Below are 22,308 nucleotides of genomic sequence, written 5' to 3' on the forward strand. Positions count from 1 at the left end.
CTTTGTTTTGTTTCATTACCCTAGGGTTACCCCCTTTCTACCCAGTCTAGGTGACCATTCCTTACCTAAGAGACGGTAATAGGGTAGGGTTTTGTCCTCCCTGTTTTCTGGTCCCTTAAGGTTTCATCTACACATGGTCACAATAGGTGTCCATGTGTCTGCCTGCAGGGGGACTGTCTGTGCTGACAGGCAGTCTCCCTGCATGTGTAAAATCAAAAAAAAGTTAGTTAATAAAAAAAATTAATAATTATATATGTGTGTGTATATGTATATGTGTGTATATATATATATATATATATACATACATATATTATACCTATATAATATACGTCTATATATCATATATATATATATATATATATAATGTCATGCTAAGTGTATTTTTATATTAATATGTACATATATTAATATAAAAATACACTTATAATTAAATTACACACGTGTGTGTGTATATATATATATATATTATTATAAAATACAAATAAGTAAATTAAATAAAAAAAAAATTTAAAATAATAAAAAATTTAAAAATTACATATCTATATGAAATTTTATTCTAACTGTATTTTGATATTAAAATATATATATTTATATCAAAATACACTTAGAATGCCATTGTATATATAAATAAATATAATACGAAATATACATATGTCCATATACAAAATTACATAAATAATTATATAAATATACACGTAGACTTCAAATATATAAATATGCATATATATTTAAATTCTACGTGCATATTTATGTAATATTATTACATAATTAAGTAATTTTATTAATTGCAATTTGAGGGACCTGCCTGCCAACCCAGGCCGAAATTCCAGAGAATTTAATTTGCTAGCACTGTATTTTACCCTGTAACGTTCTATGACACCCTAAAACCTGTACATGGGGGGTACCGTTTTACTCGGGAGACTTCACTGAACACAAATATTAGTGATTCAAAACAGCAAAACCTATCACAGCGATATTGTCAGTGAAAGTGACTTTCACTGTTTCGCATTTTTCACACACAAACAGCACTTTTACTGATGATATAATTGTTGTGATATGTTTTCCTGTTTTGAAACACTAATATTTGTGTTCAAGAAAGTCTCCCGAGTATAACAGTACCCCCCATGTACAGATTTTATAGCGTTTTTGAAAGTTACAGGGTCAAATATATGGGTCAAATATTTTTACATTGAAAATGGCCAGGTTGGTTATGTTGCCTTTGAGAGCGTATGGTAGCCCAGGAATGAGAATTACCCCCATGATGGCATACCATTTGCAAAAGAAGACAACAAAAGGTATTGCAAATGGGGTATGTCCAGTCTTTTTTAGTAGCCACTTAGTCACAAACACTGGCCAAAATTAGCGTTCAATTTAGTTTTTTTGTTTTTTCACACAGAAAACAAATATGAACGCTAACTTTGGCCAGTGTTTGCGACTAGGTGGCTACTAAATAAGACTGGACATACCCTATATTGAATACCCTGCTTTGTCTACTTTAAAAAAAATATGTACATGTGGGGTGTTATTCAGAGACTTTTGGCAGATAATAGTGTTACAATGTCACTATTGATAAATTTGAAAGAATATTTGTTTTGAAATCGCAATATCCTACTTGTACCTATAACCCTATAACTTGCAAAAAAAAAAAGCATGTAAACACTGGGTATTTTAAAACTCAGGACAATATTTTTAATCTATTTAGCAGTTTTTTTTATTTGCTTTTGTAGATGAGTAAAAGATTTTTCAAGTAAAAGTCAAAAAAACATGTATTTTTTTTTAAAATTTTTCATCATATTTGTTTGTTTTTTAAAAATTAAATTACATGAGATTATATAAATAATGGTATGTAAAGAAAGCCTTTTTTGTCCTGAAAAAAACAATATATAATTTGTATAGGAACAGTAAATGAGAGAGCGGAAAATTACAGCTAAACATAAACACCACAAAAGTGTAAAAAGAGGCCTGGTCGCAAATGTACAACATCGCAAAAACAGTCCAGTCCATAAAGGGTTAAACAATGCTGGACGTCCTCACACTTTGCATGAGGACCTTCAGGATCGCCGGAATCCCCATAGAAAAGCATTGAATAATGCTTTCCTATGGGGAGGTCTAATATGCGTGCATGCACACAATGTGCCATTGCTGCACATGCGCATTAGGTCTCCCCTGCTGGCGGACGTCAGCGGAGGAGGACCGTGAGCGGAGCCTGACCCAGCGCCAGGGAAATCGGCGCTGGATTCAGGTAAGTGACTGCAACACGGGATGGGGGGGCAGGAGGGAGGGGGGGGGGGGAACTGTAGGATTCTCTAGTGCCAGGAAAACGGGTTTGTTTTCCTGGCACTGGAGAGTCACTTTATGATGTAAAACCCAATAAACATATGGTAAAATAAAAATATAGACAGCTGAATCTGATATTGTTAATGAGGAAGAGGAATTTCCATGTTGGCATTATATGAGCAGGGAACCATGCCACAATTGCCCCAGAGACCAAGAACTGGGGAGCTTTGCACAGAGCCTAAAGGCACCATAATTGTTGCACATGGCTGTGCTGCCTAGACTGACACTTTAAGCAATAACTCATCCTTATACAAGAACATTTATCATAGTAATACATTATTATTGCTCAAGGAAATGTTAACAGGTTACTCCTGGTACCATGACCACTTCAGTAATCTCCCTCCCTTTTGTGTTCAAGTATTTTCAAAGCAGTTTTGAACTAAATAAGGTCCCCTGGCCACCTACAGCAAGGCCTCCACTGCAGGTATGGCTAGGGCAGGGTTTACCCTTTTTCTTCTAGCCATACCAATTCATACCAGCAGTTGGTACTGTCATTTGTTAAACATTGTCAGATGACACTCAGCCAATCAAAGCCACCCATTGCTGCTCAGGCTCATTAGTCCAAGCAGTGAGATGAAGCTGCTACTGTGCCTATAGTATTTGCCTATAGTGTCCCATTAAGTCACTTTCTGTAATCTCGAGTTTACAGTGCTAAGAAACCATTTTTGCCCCCTTCTTTATTTCCTGTTTTGATATTTGCCCCACTGAATGGTTGGAGATCTTCTTACAAAATGGATTACACCGTATGACAGAGAATCAACGTAAACACAAAAATCAGTTTTTATACTAATATTTATACTTAAAATTAAACTAATAGTCCTCTTCCCAAATAAGCAAACATTTAGAAATCACGGTTCAGTAGATACACATCCAATGTATACATGCATTATTCATTGAGGGTATATCTTAAAACAGTTTGCAAAAGCTGCAGTTCTTATGAACTACATTTTGCAAGCCCTCCTCTATATTTTTTTTTTTTTTTTTTTTCTGAAGTGACTTTCAGTCTCTTCACCGGAAAATAGACTATCTTCGTCCTCTGTGCATGCATACTTATACTATACTATACTATACTTATGCATACTAGACACTGGTCTAAGGCATGCTGGGGGGGGGGCATGCTGAAATGCTTTATGCGTGTTAAGTGGTGGGACACTCCACACACTTAAAGCACTTTATCGTTCTGAATTGCTTTATGTGTAAAGAGTGTGTAAGAGGGAAGGGCTTGCACATTCAGCAGACAAGAAAACTGCAACTTTTACAAGCTGTTTTTATAAATACACCCAATGAAAACATGCATAATTAAATGCATTCGTTTAAGGTCAAAATAGCTGGTTCGGAAAACTTCTGTAAGTCAGCTATGCTTTCAATTCAGTTACACTTGAAATTCACTTTGATTTCTCACTTTAGTGAATAATCCTCTCAAAGTTTTAATTTGCTTTACAAATTCTCAATCAATTCCCAGTTTAGCAAATATGCTATAAGCTTTTTTTTATTTTTCCCATTGGAGTGTTCCTTTAGGGCTTGAATCCTCATCGGTGTGCTTTCTTTAAAATGTGACCAGTGTCCTGATGTCTCCAATAGTTAGCAGTGGTTTGCACAGCTTGCAATTCTTCTTTAAATTCTACTTTTTCCCAGTCTCTTTCTTATTGTCAAATCATGAACGATCACTATAACTGAGGCAAGAGAGACCTATAGTTCCTTAGATGTTGCCTTTAGTGATTTTTGTGGATTCTTGGTTTATTCAACAGCGTGCCCTTGTAGAAACGGTTATGCCAGCCACTACTGGGGAAAAAACACCACTAATTAAAGTTATCTGCATTTGTAGATTATAGCTCACTGTGGTTTGTTGAAGTCATGGAGTGTTGGCAATTATGTTGTAACCTTTCCAGACTGAGATACTTCAACAGCATTTATAATTCGTTTTTTCCGTTTCTTATATGATTTCTTTTAAAATTTACATTGATTGTAAAGTTCTTTGTCATTTCTAGATTTACCTGGGCTGGTAATAATCATAGTTACATAGTTGCATAGCTGAAAATAGACTTTTTGTACATCAAGTTCAGCCTTCCTCACATTTGTTTTTTGCTGTTGATCCAAAAGAAGGCAAAAAAACAAGGTTGAAGCACTTCCAATTTTGCAACAAGCTAGGAAAAAAAATCCTTCTTGACCCCAGAATGGCAGTCAGATTTATCCTTGGATCAAGCAGTTATTACCCTACATTGAAAGATTATATCCTTGAATATTCTGTTTTTGCAAGTATGCATCTAGTAGCTGTTTGAACATCTGTATGGACTCTGATAAAACCACTTCTTCCGGCAGAGAATTCCACATCCTGATTTTTCTTACAGTAAAAAAACCTTTCCATTGCTTTAGACGAAATCTTCCTTCTTCCAGTCTAAACGCATGGCCTCGTGTCCTATGTAAAGTCCGGTTTGTGAATAGATTTCCACACAATGGTTTGTATTGGCCCCGAATATATTTGTGTAATGTTATCATATCCCCTCTCAGGCGACGTTTTTCTAAACTAAATAGGTTTACATTTGTTAACCTTTCTTCATAGCTGATATGTTCCATTCCTTTTCTTAATTTTTTAGCCCGCCTCTGCACTTTTTCTAGTGCCATAATATCCTTCTTTAGAACAGGTGCCCAAAATTGCACAGCATATTCAATATGTGGTCTTACCAGTGATTTATAAAGAAGCAAAATGAGAATGAATGCCTTTTTTTTTCTCTCTTTTTTTTTAGTAGTAGAGTTTTTCTAGTAGCCTTTACAATCACAAAAAAAGTCAAAGGAAAATAAGTATTCAGAAACTTCATAAAAACGGGAAAAAACAATGATTTAAATTTTCTTCACAGTGATACAATATATTCATAATACGTGGGGGGTGGGGAGCACTTGGGGTTGTTCTGGATCTGTCCCAGTGTATAAAAAAAAAAAAAAGACAACGTGACTTTTTGTTTCCTTTTTTCCCTCCATTTTTTTTTTTTATTTTGCTATTTTTTTTTAACCTTTTTATCTATATTTTCCTAAAATATGGTGGTAGTACACTAGGTCGATGTACTCTTCCCCAGGGCAAGCATCTGAAATAAATTGGCATAAAAAAGTTCCTCCTCCAATAGGTCTAAAACACCTACCTGCCATCCTTCCTTTCTTTTTCTTGTTTCTACAGGAAGATTGGTGAGACACTTGGTGTGATGCCAGGGTGACCGGGCCTGATAGCCTCCCCGGTGGAGAGCTGAGTGGCCACGCTCCAACCTGCAGGATTAAGAAGCAGGTAGGAGCCGCTTGTTTTATGCTTAGTGCGGCCACTGGCAAAGCAAGTGGAAGATCCTTAGCGGCAGCAAATCACTGTCCCAATTAGAACGTATGTGCACAGCGGAGGAACGCACGCCCAGGTTTTGCGTTCCACTGAAGTTCCAATTGTGCTACTGCACATGCATGATCGGAACTTCCAAAATTTTCCGCAAAATGTTTTTAACGTTTGCTTATTTAACCTATGCAGGTCCTACTGAGAGTATGAATGCTACTCATAACGGATCTCCCGGGTCACCAGCCCCGCCACCGGGTCAGAGGTTTTAGAGGTGAGATTTATTTTGTCTCAATCTCAACATCTTTGTTAAAAAAATTTTTTTTTTTTTTTTATCAGCAAATTTTAAAGGGACTCTCCAGTGCCAGGAACAAACCTGTTTTCCGGGCACTGCGGGATCCTGCAGTGCCCCCATCCCATGTCGCTGAAGGGGTTAAAACCCCTTTAGCTGCTTACCATGTTCCACACTTCTACCGAACAAAAAAATCTGCAATCAATGTTCGTACTTAACGAATTAAAGATCTAAGCAACAGGACATGAAATCTTTTTTTTTTTATCTTGATTTCAAGACAACCTTGCTCAAACTTTTGAATCCTTTGCAGAATCTTCAAAATCAAATCTCCCAGCTCCCGTTCAAGTACTAACTATAGAAAGACAAACTGAAAAGATCCTCGTCTAGATCTGAGCTGTCTTCTGGCGAATGTTCGGCATCTGCTTATTCAGACACATCTAGTGATTTTCCTAGATTGAGGAATTAGAACGATTTGTCAAAGAAGTGCATATTGCTTTACCTTGAGATATATCAGAAGAAGGTAATAAAAGGGCTCTGCCAGTACAGCAGCAAATACTGGAATTCATGAATAGAGAATTAAAAATTCCAGAAAAGGGGCGTTTATATCTAGACACCTTAAACAAATTTTCAAGATACAAGGAGAACACAGATGGGAAGAGTTGCCAGTTGTCAATATCCAAGTAGCTCAATTGTCTAAAAAAACAAAAACAAAACTCATTCCAATTGGGGAAGTTTTGGTCTTGAAGGACCCAATGGATAAAAGGGCTGAGACTTCTTGCAGGCGAGCTTACCTAGCTGCTGGTTTTAAAAGTAAAGCCGCTATGGCAGGAGCTTCCGTAGCTAAAGCTCAGACCTACTGGATTCAGACATTCGAATATTGCCTAGGAGAAAAACAAGACTAGGATCTTGTACACCTGTTCAGAATTTTTTTTTTAATGATTACCTTCTGGATATGATCAGTTTCCCGTAGAGTCCCATGGCTTAAAGCCTGTGTGGCGGAACCAACCTCGCCAATGGGCATTGTTTGCCCGCCTCCTGCCTGCTGACTATGGCCCCTGGGAGATTTGACCCTTTAAATACAGGATTTTGCATGTTGTATTGTATTATGCTGCTACTGGCCCTTTAAGAACCATGTGGGGACATACTGTGGAGTTACTGGGTGGCCAACATTTCATGTATCAGAGGCACATGGTGAGAACAATGGATGAAGCACATGGTGAGAACAATGGATGGCGGCCATTTTAACTCAGACACTGTTGTGACTTTTCTACACGGTGCAATCTCTCCAGTATTTGGTGCACAAAGACATTGTGCAGTAGTTTTAAACTATACAACAGGGGACACATTATACAGTAATTATTTTTTATATAATCTGTATATGTTCTGCGGAATCTGCATTAAACTGTATCTTCCAAACTACTCAACGGATCTGGGTGAATTTTGGATATGTGGTTCACCCAGATCCCCCAGTTCTGAGGATATACTTTATATGGGGTTATTGCATGTTTTGGGGTCCCTGTGATATGTTTTATAAAACTGTATTTCTCTGTCTGTGATAATTATATTTCCTATTGTGTTCAGTAATCATATCACAGGCAGAGGGGAGGATTTTGTGTGGGAGTGTCTGTGTGTATTGTACGGATTGATTGGTTGTTCTGTAAAACCCTGTGGGCAGTACTATGTTTGTGGATTGGGAATAAAAGAGGCTGTATGTGCCAATACAGTCAGTTCTGCTTTGACCTCAAAACGAAGTGTCGTCTCGTTATTGGGGGAATTGGATTGTATACTGATTGCCAGGAGTGTAAGCTGATTGAATGCTTTTCCTGTTCAGCTGTTTACAGCATTCATATGCTTGAGTGCATTCGTTTGCTTCTCCGGTTCGGTGGTTGTGGTGTCTGCTGCAGTGCTTGGAGTCCTCAGGAAGCGCTAGGAGCATCCTTCAACGGAGGTACCCAGTCGGGGTGCCCGTCGATCCGTTACAGCCTGGATGACCGATATAGCCTCTAAGGCGGCCCTCTGTGAAAATCTCTTGGAAGTATTCCTGGAAGCCTAGATATAAGAACTTCTAGTATAAAAACCGTAGAGGATATCGAGAAAGATCACTTTATTTTATTTATTTATTTTCATAGACAAAGAAAAGATCCAAAAATTGATGACTGCAAAGACATCAGAACAGATAGATCTAAAAGATTCTGACACCATAAAAGTGGGAGGAAGGATAAGAAATTTTGTACACTGATAGAGAGAAACCACTTCAAATCTGTAGATTTTAAAACTGGTAGCAAATGGTTACAGAATCAGAATCTCGGATACACAAAGACCAAATTTCCTAGTATCCTCTTACCAATTAAAGTTAAAGAAACAAACAATTTTTTTCAACCACTGTGACCCTATTAAAAAAGGGAGTCATAGAGTCCCAAAAGTCCAGCAATTTCAAGGAGTTTACTCTTGTGTGTTCCTGGTTCCAAAGCCAGATCTGTCCTTCCGTCCCGTTCTAGATCTGAAGGATATAAACAGCACGATTCCATTTCAACACTTCATAATGGAAACCATTGCATCTGTGACGCATACCCTGCAGAGAGGAGATCTTATGGCAACACTGGATTTAAAAGCCTCATATATGCACATTTCTATAAAGGAAGTATCAAGAAAATGCCTAAGGTTTTCCATAAAAAGGAGTTCCAAGATTCAGTTCAAAGCCCTACCATTCGGACTTTGTGAAAAACCATTCAAACCTTTGGAAGAAATTTCCTTGAAGCTCTTGTCTCTCAAGACAGCTTTTTTAGTAGCCATAACATCTGCTAAGAGAGTTGGAGAAATTCAGGCTCTTTCATCTTCTCAAGAATTCACAATATTTTTTCCAGACAAGGTTACCCTACAATCAAAACCATAATTTCTGCCTAAAGTCATCACGTCTAGGACTATTAATCATCCTATTGTCCTTCCTTCTTTGGTAACCCGTCGGCCATTGAGCTGGAGAGAAGTTGGCATACGCTAGATGTCAGAAGAGCCCTTAGGATTTATATTGACCGTTCCTCTGACTTCAGAAAACCTGATCCTCTTTTTGTTAATTTTTTGGGGAAATTTAAATGTCTTACAGCTTCCAAGGCTAGTCTGGCTAGATGGCTTGTGGATACCATAAAATTGGCTTGCGCTGCCTCTACTTTACCTTTGCCTACATGTTTGAAAGCACATTCAACTAGAGCTATGGCTACCTCTTGGGCAGAAAAGGCTCAAGCATTTTTATTTTTATTTTTGTTATTTTGAGTGCGGTATCTTTAATAGTTTTTTGTTTTTATATATTTGAATTTGTTTGGAGGTTACACTTTGATACCAGAACCTTTGACCCCTGAGTGCCTTCCTATGTTCATATATTTTTTGATAATAAAAATATCATTATGCATGACAGCCTAAATCCATTTAGAGTAAAATAAAAAGCAAAAATAGAGAAAGACCTAGATATCGTAAATGCTGGTTGATTCAATTTCCCCTACAACTTGTAACAAACACTTAAGATAGATGTCATTTTATACATAGTACATTACGTTATAAATCAAAAACTATGAAAAATATAAAATAATAATAAATATGAAAAAGGTGTTTTTAAAGGATGGATCTGTGTAGTTTGTCAATATAAACAAAAATGTAAAAATGTTGCATGAGTGTCGAGAGTAAGCTTGCCCTCAGCGTGTTTCTTACAGGTTGAAAATCTATGCTTGAGGACCCCATACAAAAGAACCAATAAAGTAAAAGTGGTGTGTTATGCATGTCTAAATATATATTAATATAAGTACATAGGTGGGAGATATTTTAAGGGACAACTATTGTACAAGCATATCCAAAAATAAACCATGAAGGTTGGATCAAAATAATACCTTGAATGTAAAGTGTGTTTCAAAAACCCATACAATCTCTCTGGATTTACATAAGGCAGAGGATAAGTAGCTCACATCTACCCTGCTACACAGAATTTGTTTTAGTCTAGCGAAGGATCCTCAGACTCCAGGCCATAATGAGGGAAAGAAAATTAAAAAATTTGAAGTCCAAGCATCAGCTGTGGAGAAGAAGGGGGGAAACAAACATTGTGTAGGTTAGATCTGCAGGCCTGTGAGATATTACAGAAATAGAACATGATGCAGTCTCTTAATTTTGGCAACAGATGAGCAGTGAGATCATGAATGAAGATCCGCTGTATGCTTGTTGTGGCCCAGGCATTCACTATGTAGCATGGCATCATTACCCTGTATAGCAGATGAGCAACAAATAAATGACTGTCTTTGTCTCCTCAGCTTTAAAAAATAAATCAGAATGTGCGTTAGGAAAAATGTTGCCATCATTTAGTTTTTCAATATGTAAATAGCGTTCTAGATCAGTATATAAAGTGGTGCCATCATCTGAGGAAATGTTGGCAAATAGTCTGGTTGGGAACTGAAATGTTCTAGTAGGGTCCATCAGAAAAGAAGTAATAGACAATATGTAACAGTGTGTACTCTCACAGCAGACATCTACTCTATGTAATGCACAATTTTAATGAATTAGGAGAGTGGTAAAGTTAGCAATATAGCCGTAGTTGCCATGTCAGGAACTGAGATCTAGAATAAACCACTTGAAACAGCTGAGAGGTGATGAAGCTGAGCTGTTCGAACTACGAAAAGCATAGTTGCAGTCGTTGAAGGACGGCTATAGATTGCATCTGGTATATGAGGAGACAGCCCTTCCAGACGTGTACCCGATTTCTCTCTCTTAAGATGGCCACATCAAATTCCAACATCCTTATTATTTGCCTTTCTTTAAACATGCGTACCTTTCATATTCTCATAAATAGATGTAGGAATTGTTTTCTCTTCTTGCACATCTGAATTGTTCACCTATTTTTATCCAAAACCTTGAAGATAATTTTTAATTGTATATAAAAGGTACAACAGGATAACAGAATTATCACATTGGCATGATGAAAAATATTCTTGAGTGAAGCAGAAGAAAATAGCTCATGGCTATTACGTTAAAGAAACAAACACAAAAACTAATTGAGAAAGGCAAATGAAAATGAGAGGACCTTGGAAAATGAAAAAAGAAAGGAATGAAAGGAAGAAAAAAAGCAGAGGGGGTGGCTGTCATAACAAGAATGCAATAAAAATATTTTTTTTATTATACATTCTAGCTTACATCTGATATGTTTGAAGCTGATCTGGAGAAGGCCTTAATGATGAGTAAACTGGAATATGAGGAGCTCAAAAAGGTGACGTATTCACAGAATCTGTGGGGTTTTTCGTTTTTTTGTTTTTGCTTTGAAATCATAGACCCTTTTAATTTAGCTCACGATGAACATATTTTTACATTTATGTTTTAGATGGGGAATTTTTTTTTTACCTGGATTAATATCCAAATGCTTTTATCAGGTTCATTTTTTTGTGTTATAAAAATCCTGTAGTTGATTTTCATTTAATTTACAATGCAAATTAAATATATTCTGAAACAGAATATAATTTTGGCAATATATAATTGCTTAAATCGACTAATGCCTGATGGATAAAGGTACCTTATGTGATGGCCAATAAAAAATGCCTATTGCATGCACCTTATTGCACATGTGTAGGGAAATCTTTAGTGGATCTCAGAGAATCTGAAAAAGACTCCAATTTTGTACTCTTGCAAATGAAGGATAAGAGTACCAATTAGAACAGTTCCCGAGCGGAATTTAAAGATGACTTCCAAGTTACAAGCTTGATTGAGGAGATTAACTGTCTGGGAATATTGACGATTTTTATAAACGTCCTCATGTTAACTCCTAGTGGAGCAGCAGGGAAATGTTGCAGCCATTTTAGAGGCATTAGAAGTTTATTTTAGAGCTGCAGACAATTCTTTATGAAAGTATGTTTGTTTGAGTGCTGTAAATTAGAAGAGGTAGAACTTTAATAACTTTTGATACATACCTGAGCACAAATTTGTGAATGTTGCTTTGCTGGACAGGGAGATGTCTCCTAAGGGAAGAGTGTCTTAACCTTAAATATGGATGTTTTATAGCTGAGACAACAGAGTGACAATGTCAAAAATGCAGTCCAGTATCCATGCAGTAACACACCAGGATTGACTTGTGTTCAAACTCACACCAGCTAGTAAAATAGCAAATAGTATCTTTTATGGGGAGACATGCAGGTCTTGTGTTAAAATAAATAATTGTGCTAGAAGTTGGCTGTAGAGATCATAAGGACTCTACACTGTAAAGAGCACACATTCCGTTAATGATTCATGGATACCTGAAGGGGTTTATAAATGTGAATGTATTGGGGCTGTCGGATCCAAAGGAATTAACTTTTCAATGTTTAATTGTTTTTTAACAATGCCTCATAGTGCCATTTGGTTTCTGGAGCTATATGTGATACATGGGTATTGCTAGGGGCTAAATTGCCAGATGTGGGGTTCTTTAGCCATCGATCTCTACAATTGGTGGAGGGAACAGGAAGATATGTTTAATTTTATATCAGGCTGTTGCTTCTCAAAGGAGACACCTTTTTAATAAAAAAAAAAAAAATATTATTCAGTAGTTTAGGCTTCATTAGGATGTTTAGGAGAAAGCGTGGTGCCCCCCAGATGAATGTCAGGACCTGCTGTGGAACAGAAATCTAATGCACACATCTCTAGTCTAGCAAGATTGCATTGAATATCTGACTGTTCACTATGTGCTTGTTTCCACGCTTTCATTGCGATTCCAGAGGGCATCAGCATCATGCAGTTCAAGGGTAGAGAGGAGGAGGCATCATATAAAAAGTCAGGGTCATATCCCCACTTATCTGTTAGTGTAGGGGTTATCAAGTAGCAGTAAAAGTAATCTATATGTTGTATATTTATTAAATAAATGTAGTCTTATTTCTTTCTTTCTTTTTTTTTTGCTGCTCCTTTTTCCCCCCTTCTATTGATCACTTGATGATCTGTTAATATAATGAACATTTAGTGCCTTTCACCTAACCATCAAACATCCCATCAATCATTTCTTTTTTGGGTGCCACAGGTGTAATTCTGAATCATGAATGCTTCACCATTGCGTTGTTCGTTATTTGACTACATTTTGGTTTAGAGTTAAAGAATTGTCCAAATTCAGACAAATTGCAAATAAGAACGAAACAAATCTCCAAGATCATTGCTTAGCTGATTAACAGCATGTACAGAGTGCGTTAAGACAGGAAGCACCATAAATTCCAGTAGTATGCTATTGATCTAATAATTACCATAATGTAGTAGAGCTACTAATATACCTGTGACTTGTACTATGCTAACTCTGAGCTACCATCTTGAATGCATTAACCATAAGTGTCTTACAGCATCTTGCAGGCATTTTGATAGTTCTTTTTGACTCACTTTGTGTAGAAAGTCATGTATTTAGATTCGCTAAAGTCTTTAGACATATATCCTGATCTTGATACACTATTTTAAATGATCATTTATTCTTTCAAAGGATCCCGACAGTGGAGGAAATGGATCACCTCAATCAAAAAGAGTTATTAAAAAAGATAAAAGACGGAATAACCAGGGAAAAGATAAACCGCTCACCGTTTCACTGAAGGACTTCCAATCTGAAGGTAACATTTTGAAGGAATTTGTTCACAAACCAGTAAAATGCAGTGGTTTTTATGACCATATTCATTGTATGATCTACTATATTCCAGTGTAGTTTTGTGAGTGAGTTTTGAGTCATTGTCAAGTGAAAAGGGATTTTATTTAAAATGCTCACTTTTATTTTCTGTCACAGTACAGCTGGTACTGGACTGCTGAGTAATGCCAAATTTTACCTGTGGAGGCAGGAGTAAAGAAGAAATGTTTTGACCCTCTCACCCTTTTTGCTTGTTTTACTTTAGAGATTGTTCAGGGGTGAGCCAAACTTCACTTCCAGTACCAGTCTGTATTATGGTATTGTGCAATCAGTGTTTCTTTCTGTGTGGACACTTTCACGTCCTTATTAGCTGGCCTGTAATATTGAAAAGTATGCAGCTCCAGAAAAGCCCATCTGTTGACCTGGACTACCACTAGTCCACTCCACCTTTTACTGTCAGGTTCATTGCATTTTACTGTCACTTTGGCACCATCTTGTGACCACTTTTAAATTATCTTTTGATTAAACTGTGGCCCTTTAAGTTGAGTCATACAGTAGTTTGCAGCACATGTATCTCCTTTGTACCACCTCTACAGAGCAATAAAGAGTCCCAAAGGCAAAATTCACAATTCCAAGAACTCCAGCTCAGAACTCAGTGTGCCTTGAGACGGAGTTCTAAACCTTCATGTGTTGATGTGTTACTATTATTGTGAGCTTTTTTTAATTTGTCGGGGGAGGGGGGTTGTGTGTGTGTTAGGATTTTTGGGATCCCAAGCACTGAGAAGAATAGTAAGTCTAGATTTTTCTTATTTTTTTTATTCCCAGTTCTATAAATGTGGCACTTTAGGAGGTAGATGAACTCTATTGCACACTGTTTCCTGTGCTGTGATGGGTTTTCTATTTGTGATGTTGTTTGCCGTTTGTGTAGAACCTATATTTCCTAGATTGCTTGGATATCATTGGCAGGTGCAAAGGATAAAACCACATTAAAGAAAATCTAGAAGTAAAAAGCAAAAAAATAAATATATATTTATTAGTTTACGTTTTTAGTTATCATAGTTTTGTTTTCATGTACACTTTTTTTCTGGCTCTTCTTACTGGAATTCTATGAAGTAAACAATTTCAATTTGCCTTCTTTTCTTTCTGATGGGGATTTGGCAAGACCTTTTCTATAGTGGGCCTGTCACGGTTGAGAGTACTATATTCTAATAATTCACAAACCTATTTGTTTCCTGAAACAATGTTGTCTTCTTTTAATTGTTTTGGCGGCTTTGGGTCCAACTTTTGTTTGCATGCAAAACTGAACTTATAATACATATTCCCTCTGTTGCCAGAAGATGTCTTTAGCCGCAGGCCAGTGTATTTGTTAACATGTGACCGCTTTGGTTTACTTTACTTTTGTTTTGTTCAGAGGTGCTTATTTATGTGTGCCTTTATTCTGTAGATCTACAGAAAACTCCATTCTTCTTTTGCTAGAAAAAACAACCTGTTAAGACTTTGTCAAGCTAATCCGCATAAAATGTGTGGTATATGAGACAGGGCAGTGTCAGAGAGGTAGAAAGAGCGAAGATGAGATGAGAAGATGGCAAACTTAAATGTGTTCGGGGATCCATGAAACAAATTGAATCATATAGGATAATAGAGGACAAGTAAAGGAAGATTTCACCACTGCAAATAAATTTAAAGGGATGGCAGAGAAATGCCAAATTTTAATATCCATTCCCAAAGTTCTGAGCTGTACCAGTATAGATGTGTAATAATTGTAAGATGTGGATCTGTCAGGCCACCTTTTTTGATTTGGAAAGTGTTTACCTATTGACTATGGATCATTTTGCAGCTTGTATTAAACTCTGCATTCTATTTTGTAAAAGCCTGACCAAGCGCCGAGGGACATCATTTACCTATTTAGATAAGTGACTGAAGGGGGTTATAACCCCTTCAGCACCATGGGAGAGGGTCACTGCAGGAGTCTACAGTGCCTGGAAAACTGGTTTGTTTTCCTGGTACTATAGAATCCCTTAAAAATTTGCAGTCCTACATTACTAGTCAGACTTTAAAAGTTACTTTCCACTGCATGGAATGTCCATGGTACACTCACCACAGGGGAGATTTACAGCACTGTTTATACTACTATTGAAGATCAAATATCTGATCTGAGAGCACAGTTTGATTATTGGACTTGGAGAAATGAGGGGTTAGCCTCACACACAGATATGGCAAAGTTTTCTTATTTTGATAGTTTGACTGTTTAACTTATCATCCTGGATTTGCAGGTTGTTTTCTAACCAATCCTCTTTTGGAGCTGAGGGATCAATCTAAGAGTAGCAGGAAAGAAGATTCTTTGATTTATATTGCCTGCAGAGGTAACATAGGATAGCAGTCTTGTACAAACTACTCTTGTTGCGGTATACCCTCGAGAAAAGGGGTGACTACGGACTAGGTTGTCCCTTCCCAGTTGTGTATAGCTCCAGAGTGATTATACTCTCCTGCACAAGGTAACGCTGTCTCACCTAAACACTAGTCGAGACTTGGTGAAGTGTGAAGAAGAACTGTTTTTCTATTAGGTAATGGCACACCAAATTTAAACACCGACCCCCAGCATGGGGTCTCCATTCACTGTAACATAACCCCCACCCAGGCGCCTCTGTGTCTGGGAGATAATTGAGTCAGCTCTCTGTTAAACTAATTATCTCCCGGACACAGAAAGCTGAATACCTAAGAACCAAGAAAACATATAGAATACAGTGAAGCACCCCCCACATGTCATACATCCCTAGAAAGGTCTCTGTAACGCGTCCAAACTGTCCAAAAAGTGCCCGGATCCGGTACAAGGCTCCAGAGTGCAGGGTACAGATCTCCGGTCACCTAAAACCGTAGCACTTTCCATGGAGCTTCCCCAAGTTCTTGATGTCATTGGATGCCTCATCACTTCCTCTTTTAACTCTTCAAAAAGCGCCATGTTTGCTGGTTCAGGGACCGAGCGCGCTCATCTTGAAGTTTCAGTGGACTGAGTGACTCGGAGCTCTGCTATAGAGTTCCATAAGAGTTTATAGTTACTCCCGGTCAGGTGCACTGTATCTTCCTATCCGGTAAAGGCTGCTTCTGGGGTTGAAAACAAGTCTGGTTGGCTCAAGAGACGCAGAAAGGAGGGTCAACACATAGTGTAAATTAGTCTTTTTGGAGAGGATGAGAGTTGGGGAGACCGGATTAGGTGACCCAAAGGTCCCTCACAACTCTCTTATGAGAATATAAGTAGTCAGTAGGTATTAATCCTGCCCTGTTTTCTAGTGTACAATTATATTTGACTGGTGAGTGATTTGGTTTTCATATTGTACTTATTGTAACATTAACAGGGATATTCACTAAAGTGAGAATTCAATGTGCATTTCAATTTTAAGGGCAAAGTAGTGGAAAAGGAAGCATTTTCCAAATTTGACTATTTAGGCCTTACATGTGCAACCCTCTTTGAAATCCTAACAATTCTTGCTTTAGTAAATAACCCTATTCGATCGCTCATGATTCAACGTCAGAGCACTGTAAAAATAGACAATTGTTTTTTTACACAAAAAGTAAAAAAAAAAAGACGTTCAATTAAATACTGTGATAATTAACTATTAATTACAATTAAACATATTATGCAGAAAAATACTCTGCTGCACTAAATACAATGTGTTAGGGGTGTCTCAAATGGAAACAAAATGCAGCTTGATTTAAAATACTTTATGAACTACTGATGAAAATGTTATCCATGTGTAAGGTAAAAGAACCAAGTATTTGCATATATGTTGCATCATTACATATGGTGCATGTTGCTATAGTAATACCCTACTGAGGTATCTAAAGAATCCCAAGGGTGATCCACACAGGTGAATATTTTTCATTAGTAAGCTGTGTATCTTTGTTTTCAGGGTGTTTGTTTAGTTGTGGATTTTATTTATTTATTTCCTTTCTTCTACATGTTAATGCCTGATCGTAGTTGTGTGTATGGGAACGTGACAATATATATTTAGAACCATTGAAGACGTGTTAACAAAATCTATGAAATGTGAGTTGGGGTTAGTTTAATGATCTGAGAGGCTCTTGGAAAGGTGTTTTTTTTTTTTTTTGTTTTTTTTTTTTTTAGGGAGCATGTAAGAATTATGAAAGGGTGGATAGACTTTGGAGGCTAATATATGGATTTGTTTTCCAAAGCATAAACCAAAAAAGTTATGATGGGGGAAAAATAGTGATTGAAAACCCCTTCCACCTGAAGTCAGTGGATAGTCAGTACAATGTCAAACACAGATCTGCACACCAGTCAAGCCATATGACTTGCTTTTCCCACAGAAATCACAAATTTGCAGGGATGTTACTACTGCAAGGGATTAGTTAAAAAAAAATCGCATTTTTGCCTCATTCCATTTTCAATTTTAAACATGGATTCCTTGGGGTTCATGTTTGCTGTATACAACAGCTTTGAAACACAACTCAGGAAGAGATGCAAAGCCAGAGAACCACTCATGGACAGCTGTTTCGTTGTTAATGCAACTCATCAGCATGAGGATGGTTACTGGCTTGATATTGAGGCTTGGCATTACTTGTGCTCCACTTAAAAAAGCCATCTCTTGCCATTCCAACTATCATTCCATTTTCCTGCTCCCTTTTCCTCAAAGCTTCTAAGAATACTAGTCTTTACTCATATGGCTTGATTCTTCAATTCCCTCTTCATCTGGCTTCCACCCCCTCCACTTTACTGACAACGATCTGATTAAAGTTACAAATGATCTAATTGCCACTATACTAATTCTTCTTAAAACTTTCTGCCGCATTTGACACTCATCATGATCATTTTTCATTGATTTTTACTGTATGTATTGGGGCTGATGTGTCTTTGCTGCTGCCCAAGAATAGTGGGAGTTTGTAGCGCTGGACTTGTTTTTTTTGTATTTGTACTCTCTTGATCATGTCCTCCTTCTCCAAACGCTTCAATCCCTTGACCTCTGTGACACTGTCCCCTCGTGGTCCTCCTCTTATCTCTCCCAATGCTCATTCAGTGTATCCTTTTCCAATGACACCACCTCCTCCCGTACTGTTTCGGTTATATTCCCTTAAAGCTCTGTTCTCTCTTTACACTGCCCCTATTGGTAAACGTATTAATTAATTTGTATTCCACTAACGCCTGTATACCTTCTCTGGACTTTTTTTCCATCACTGTCTTGATGTCGTTCTTCATTGTGAAACACAATCTCTCTAAAACAGGGCTTCTTATTTTTCCTCGTCATAATACTGCTCCTGCTCTTTCACTCTCCCTGCAAGTTGATGGTACCTGCATCAGCAAGTCCATGGAAGCTTGATGTCTTGGTGTCATCTTTGATTCTGACCTCACATCCAGTCTGTTGCTAAAACTTGTCACCTCAAACAGATTGTCCACATCCGCCCCTTTGTTATGCAAGATGCTGCCAAGGAGCTTGATCATGATCTAGTAATTTGCATTGGTTACTGTAATTCTTTCCTAATTGTTCTTCCCTGAAGCCATACTGCCTCGCTACAGTCTGTAATGAATTATTTTGCTAGGCCTTTTGTGCCTCTCGCACCTCCCCACTCTGTCAATCCTTACATTTGCTTCCTGTATCCTATAGGTGTCAATTCAAAATACTTACCCTTTCCTATAAAGCTTTAACCCTTTAAGGACCAAACTTCTGGAATAAAAGGGAATCATGACATGTCACACATGTCATGTGTCCTTAAGGGGTTAAACAACTCTAGCCCCTGTTTTATTTCTTCACTGATTCATAGGTATACCTCTTCTCTCTGCTCTGCCGGTGACCTTCTCCTGTCCGTTGCTCGCACCCATACTGCTAATTTGCCTTGCAGAATTTCTCACCGGCGGCTCCTTTCCTTTGGAACAGCCTGTCTACCCCCATCAGACACGCTAGTCTTTAATAGTTTAAGAAGTCCCTCAAAACCCATCTTTTCAAAAAAGCTGCTAGCCTCCAAGAGAAAGTTGAATTTTATCTTGTATGTCCCTGCAGGTTTTTCAATGTAAATACTGCCTTGTTACATTGCTGCCTAGTAACACCTGTAGTCAGTCACTCAGACAGCCACCAGAGATGCTTCCTATTTCCGTGCTGCTCTGTGTGCAGCACCTAAGTTCAACCTCTCCACACTTAATGGATATGCTGAACGCTCCCCATAGAGATGCATTGATTCAATTTCCTATGGGAAAACATTGATCTATGATCTTGGCCAATACAGCTGCAGCGATGGAGAAAAGATAAGTAAATCTCATATCGTTATGAACTTGTAGGTGGGCTGAGTACCTAAAGATTGAACAGGTAATTAAAGATTGGACTGTTATTATTATTATTATATGTTATTCACTGTGGTTCATACAGCTAGGTAAGAGTCTTTGATATCCATTTATGCTGGGTTTGGTATTTGTATTTATATGAGTGTAGAGTGAACATCTGGACCATTGAGCTTACTTTTCTTAGCATCTGGAATTGTCTATTTTTTTTTGTCCAGTAAAATTAACTGTTAATGTTGTAAGGATACAACATAATAGGTTTCATATTTATAAATTGATGTGTTTTTGTTTGTTTCAGAACAACATACCAAAAAAACAGAGGTAAGCTCGGGAAGTGCAGTAAGTACGCTGATTAGTTTGCCTCCATACACAGTCAGAATGTTTGGACTCTTGTTTTAACAGTGAACAATACAAGTACAACCACGAGCTACATTATCATTATTATGATATTTTTATAGCGCCATCAAATTCCGCAGCGCTTTACAATGGGTGGACGAACAGACATAGAGTTGTAACCAGCCAAGTTGGACACACAGGAACAGAGGGGTTGAGGGCCCTGCTCAATGAGCTTACATGCTAGAGGGAGTGGGGTAAAATTACACAAAAAGGTAAGGATAGTATTAGACTAGTGACAGTTGCAGAAGAGGAATCAGTCAGGAGCTATTAACAGGTAAATTGATACGCTTTTATGAAGAAGTGGGTTTTTAACGATTTTGAAGGAGTGGAGACTGGGTGAGCATCTAACGGAGGAGGGAAGCGAGTTCCACAGGAATGGTGCAGCCCTCGAGAAATCTTGAAGGCGAGCATCAGAGGTGGGAGTACGGACAGAAGATAGACGTAAGTCTTCAGCAGATCGTAAGGGCCTAGACGGGACATACTTGTGTATAAGGGAGGATAGATAGGTGGGAGCAGCATTATGTAGAGATTTGAAAGCAAGAACCAGAACTTTAAATTGAGCTCTCTATTTTATAGGAAGCCAATGTAGGGACTTACAGAAGGGTGAGGCATGGGAGGTGCGGGCGGACAGGAAGATGAGCCTCTCTGCCGCATTCATTATGAACTGTAACGGCGCAAGTTGGGAGCACGTAAGACCACTGAGAAGCGGATTACAGTAGTCAAGGCGAGAGGACAGTGGAATGGACCAACACCTTAGTCACATCTGGCGTTAAGTAGGGGCGGATGCGCACAATGTTTTTGAGATGGAAATGACAGGATTTGGCGATAGATTGAACATGAGGCTTGAAGGAGAGGTCAGAGTCAAAGAGAACACCTAGGCAGCGAGCCTGCGTGGTGGAGCTGATGGTAGCACCGTTGACTTGGAGGGAGGGAGACACAAGAGTAACAACACTTGAGGGAGGAAAGACCAGCATTTCAGTTTTGGTCAAGTTTAGTTTAAGGAAGTGGGCAGCCATCTAGTTAGAAATAGCAGAGAGGCAGTCAGAGACACTAGTCAAGAGGGACGGGGAGAGATCAGGAGAGGACAGGTAAATGTGCGTGTCATCTGCATAGAAATGATATTGGAAGCCATGTCATGATGCATGTTGTGCTGTATGGTAGTTGTATTGTATTGTTTAATAATAGCTCAAGATATATACGTGCCCACCCCCGATTTAAAAAAAAATATATATATTTTGTGTAAATTTAATTTAGTCATTTATAGTCCATAAAAGTGTTCCTTTCTTTCCAGGATACAAAATCTTCTCCTGTGTTACCTCAAGACCGTGGATTTTTCAATAAGTTGGAAGAAGATGTGAGCAAAATAATTTTGAAGGAAAAAAGAAAAGAACAAAACTTCTTCCACGATTCAGCTGGAAACTCTATTTCTTCAGAACACATTGCGGTATGTTATTGCATATCTATACTACTAAAGTAATTACAGATGTTCTGATCAATGCTCTATCTGCTGTAGGGCTAAATGACTTGTAATATTATTTTCCCCTGGTAGCAATGCTGTGGCTATTATGAACACACACTATACTACTACTGCTAATGTCTAAAAAAATAGCATTCTTGTTCTTCGTCCTCCAGTTCGTCCTAATACTTTCTCTATCTGTCTGACAGCCATTGGCTGTACTAAAATATACCATATTAGTGCATAATGCTGTGAAGTTAGACTTGTTTAAAATAATACAAATAATAATATAGAAGGATCATTTGTTACGTTCTATATCTCTATTATTGCACACAGTCTCTTTGATTATCTTAGAGCAATAACTTGTAATGTCACTATTCAGACTGTACCTTCTTTCAAACCCACGAGAGAGTAGTGTTCTCTGTGGATACAAAGGTATCCAAACGTTTCATAGTATTGTGTGTTAACAACTAGAGAAATAATTCCAGTGGTTTGTTATTGTTCTAAAGGGGACACTCTGAGCACCAGTTCTGCCATAAACACTCCACTACAGGCACTGTGGGAAAAAAAAAGATTTAAAGTCTTCACACTTAGTGTAATCACGCACAGCATTCTGGAGAACTCTTTGAATGCTTATGAGAAGCAT

At 37.9% G+C, this 22,308-nt stretch overlaps 1 protein-coding gene across 2 annotated transcripts in view; it reads left to right on the forward strand.

Annotated features, from left to right (window-relative positions):
* GKAP1 (G kinase anchoring protein 1) overlaps positions 1 to 22,308 on the forward strand; it is a 66,124-nt gene that overhangs the window by 37,285 nt on the left and 6,531 nt on the right. The window contains exons 5-8 of one of the 2 annotated variants that reach the window (XM_063454999.1): positions 11,098 to 11,175; positions 13,390 to 13,513; positions 20,109 to 20,131; positions 21,498 to 21,650. In XM_063454999.1, coding sequence (XP_063311069.1) covers positions 11,098 to 11,175; positions 13,390 to 13,513; positions 20,109 to 20,131; positions 21,498 to 21,650 — 378 coding nt within the window. The remainder of the gene's footprint in view (positions 1 to 11,097; positions 11,176 to 13,389; positions 13,514 to 20,108; positions 20,132 to 21,497; positions 21,651 to 22,308) is intronic. The other variant, XM_063455000.1, reaches the window with a different exon arrangement.

Source organism: Pelobates fuscus, chromosome 5 (assembly GCF_036172605.1).
Source record: "Pelobates fuscus isolate aPelFus1 chromosome 5, aPelFus1.pri, whole genome shotgun sequence".
NCBI lineage: Eukaryota > Metazoa > Chordata > Amphibia > Anura > Pelobatidae > Pelobates > Pelobates fuscus.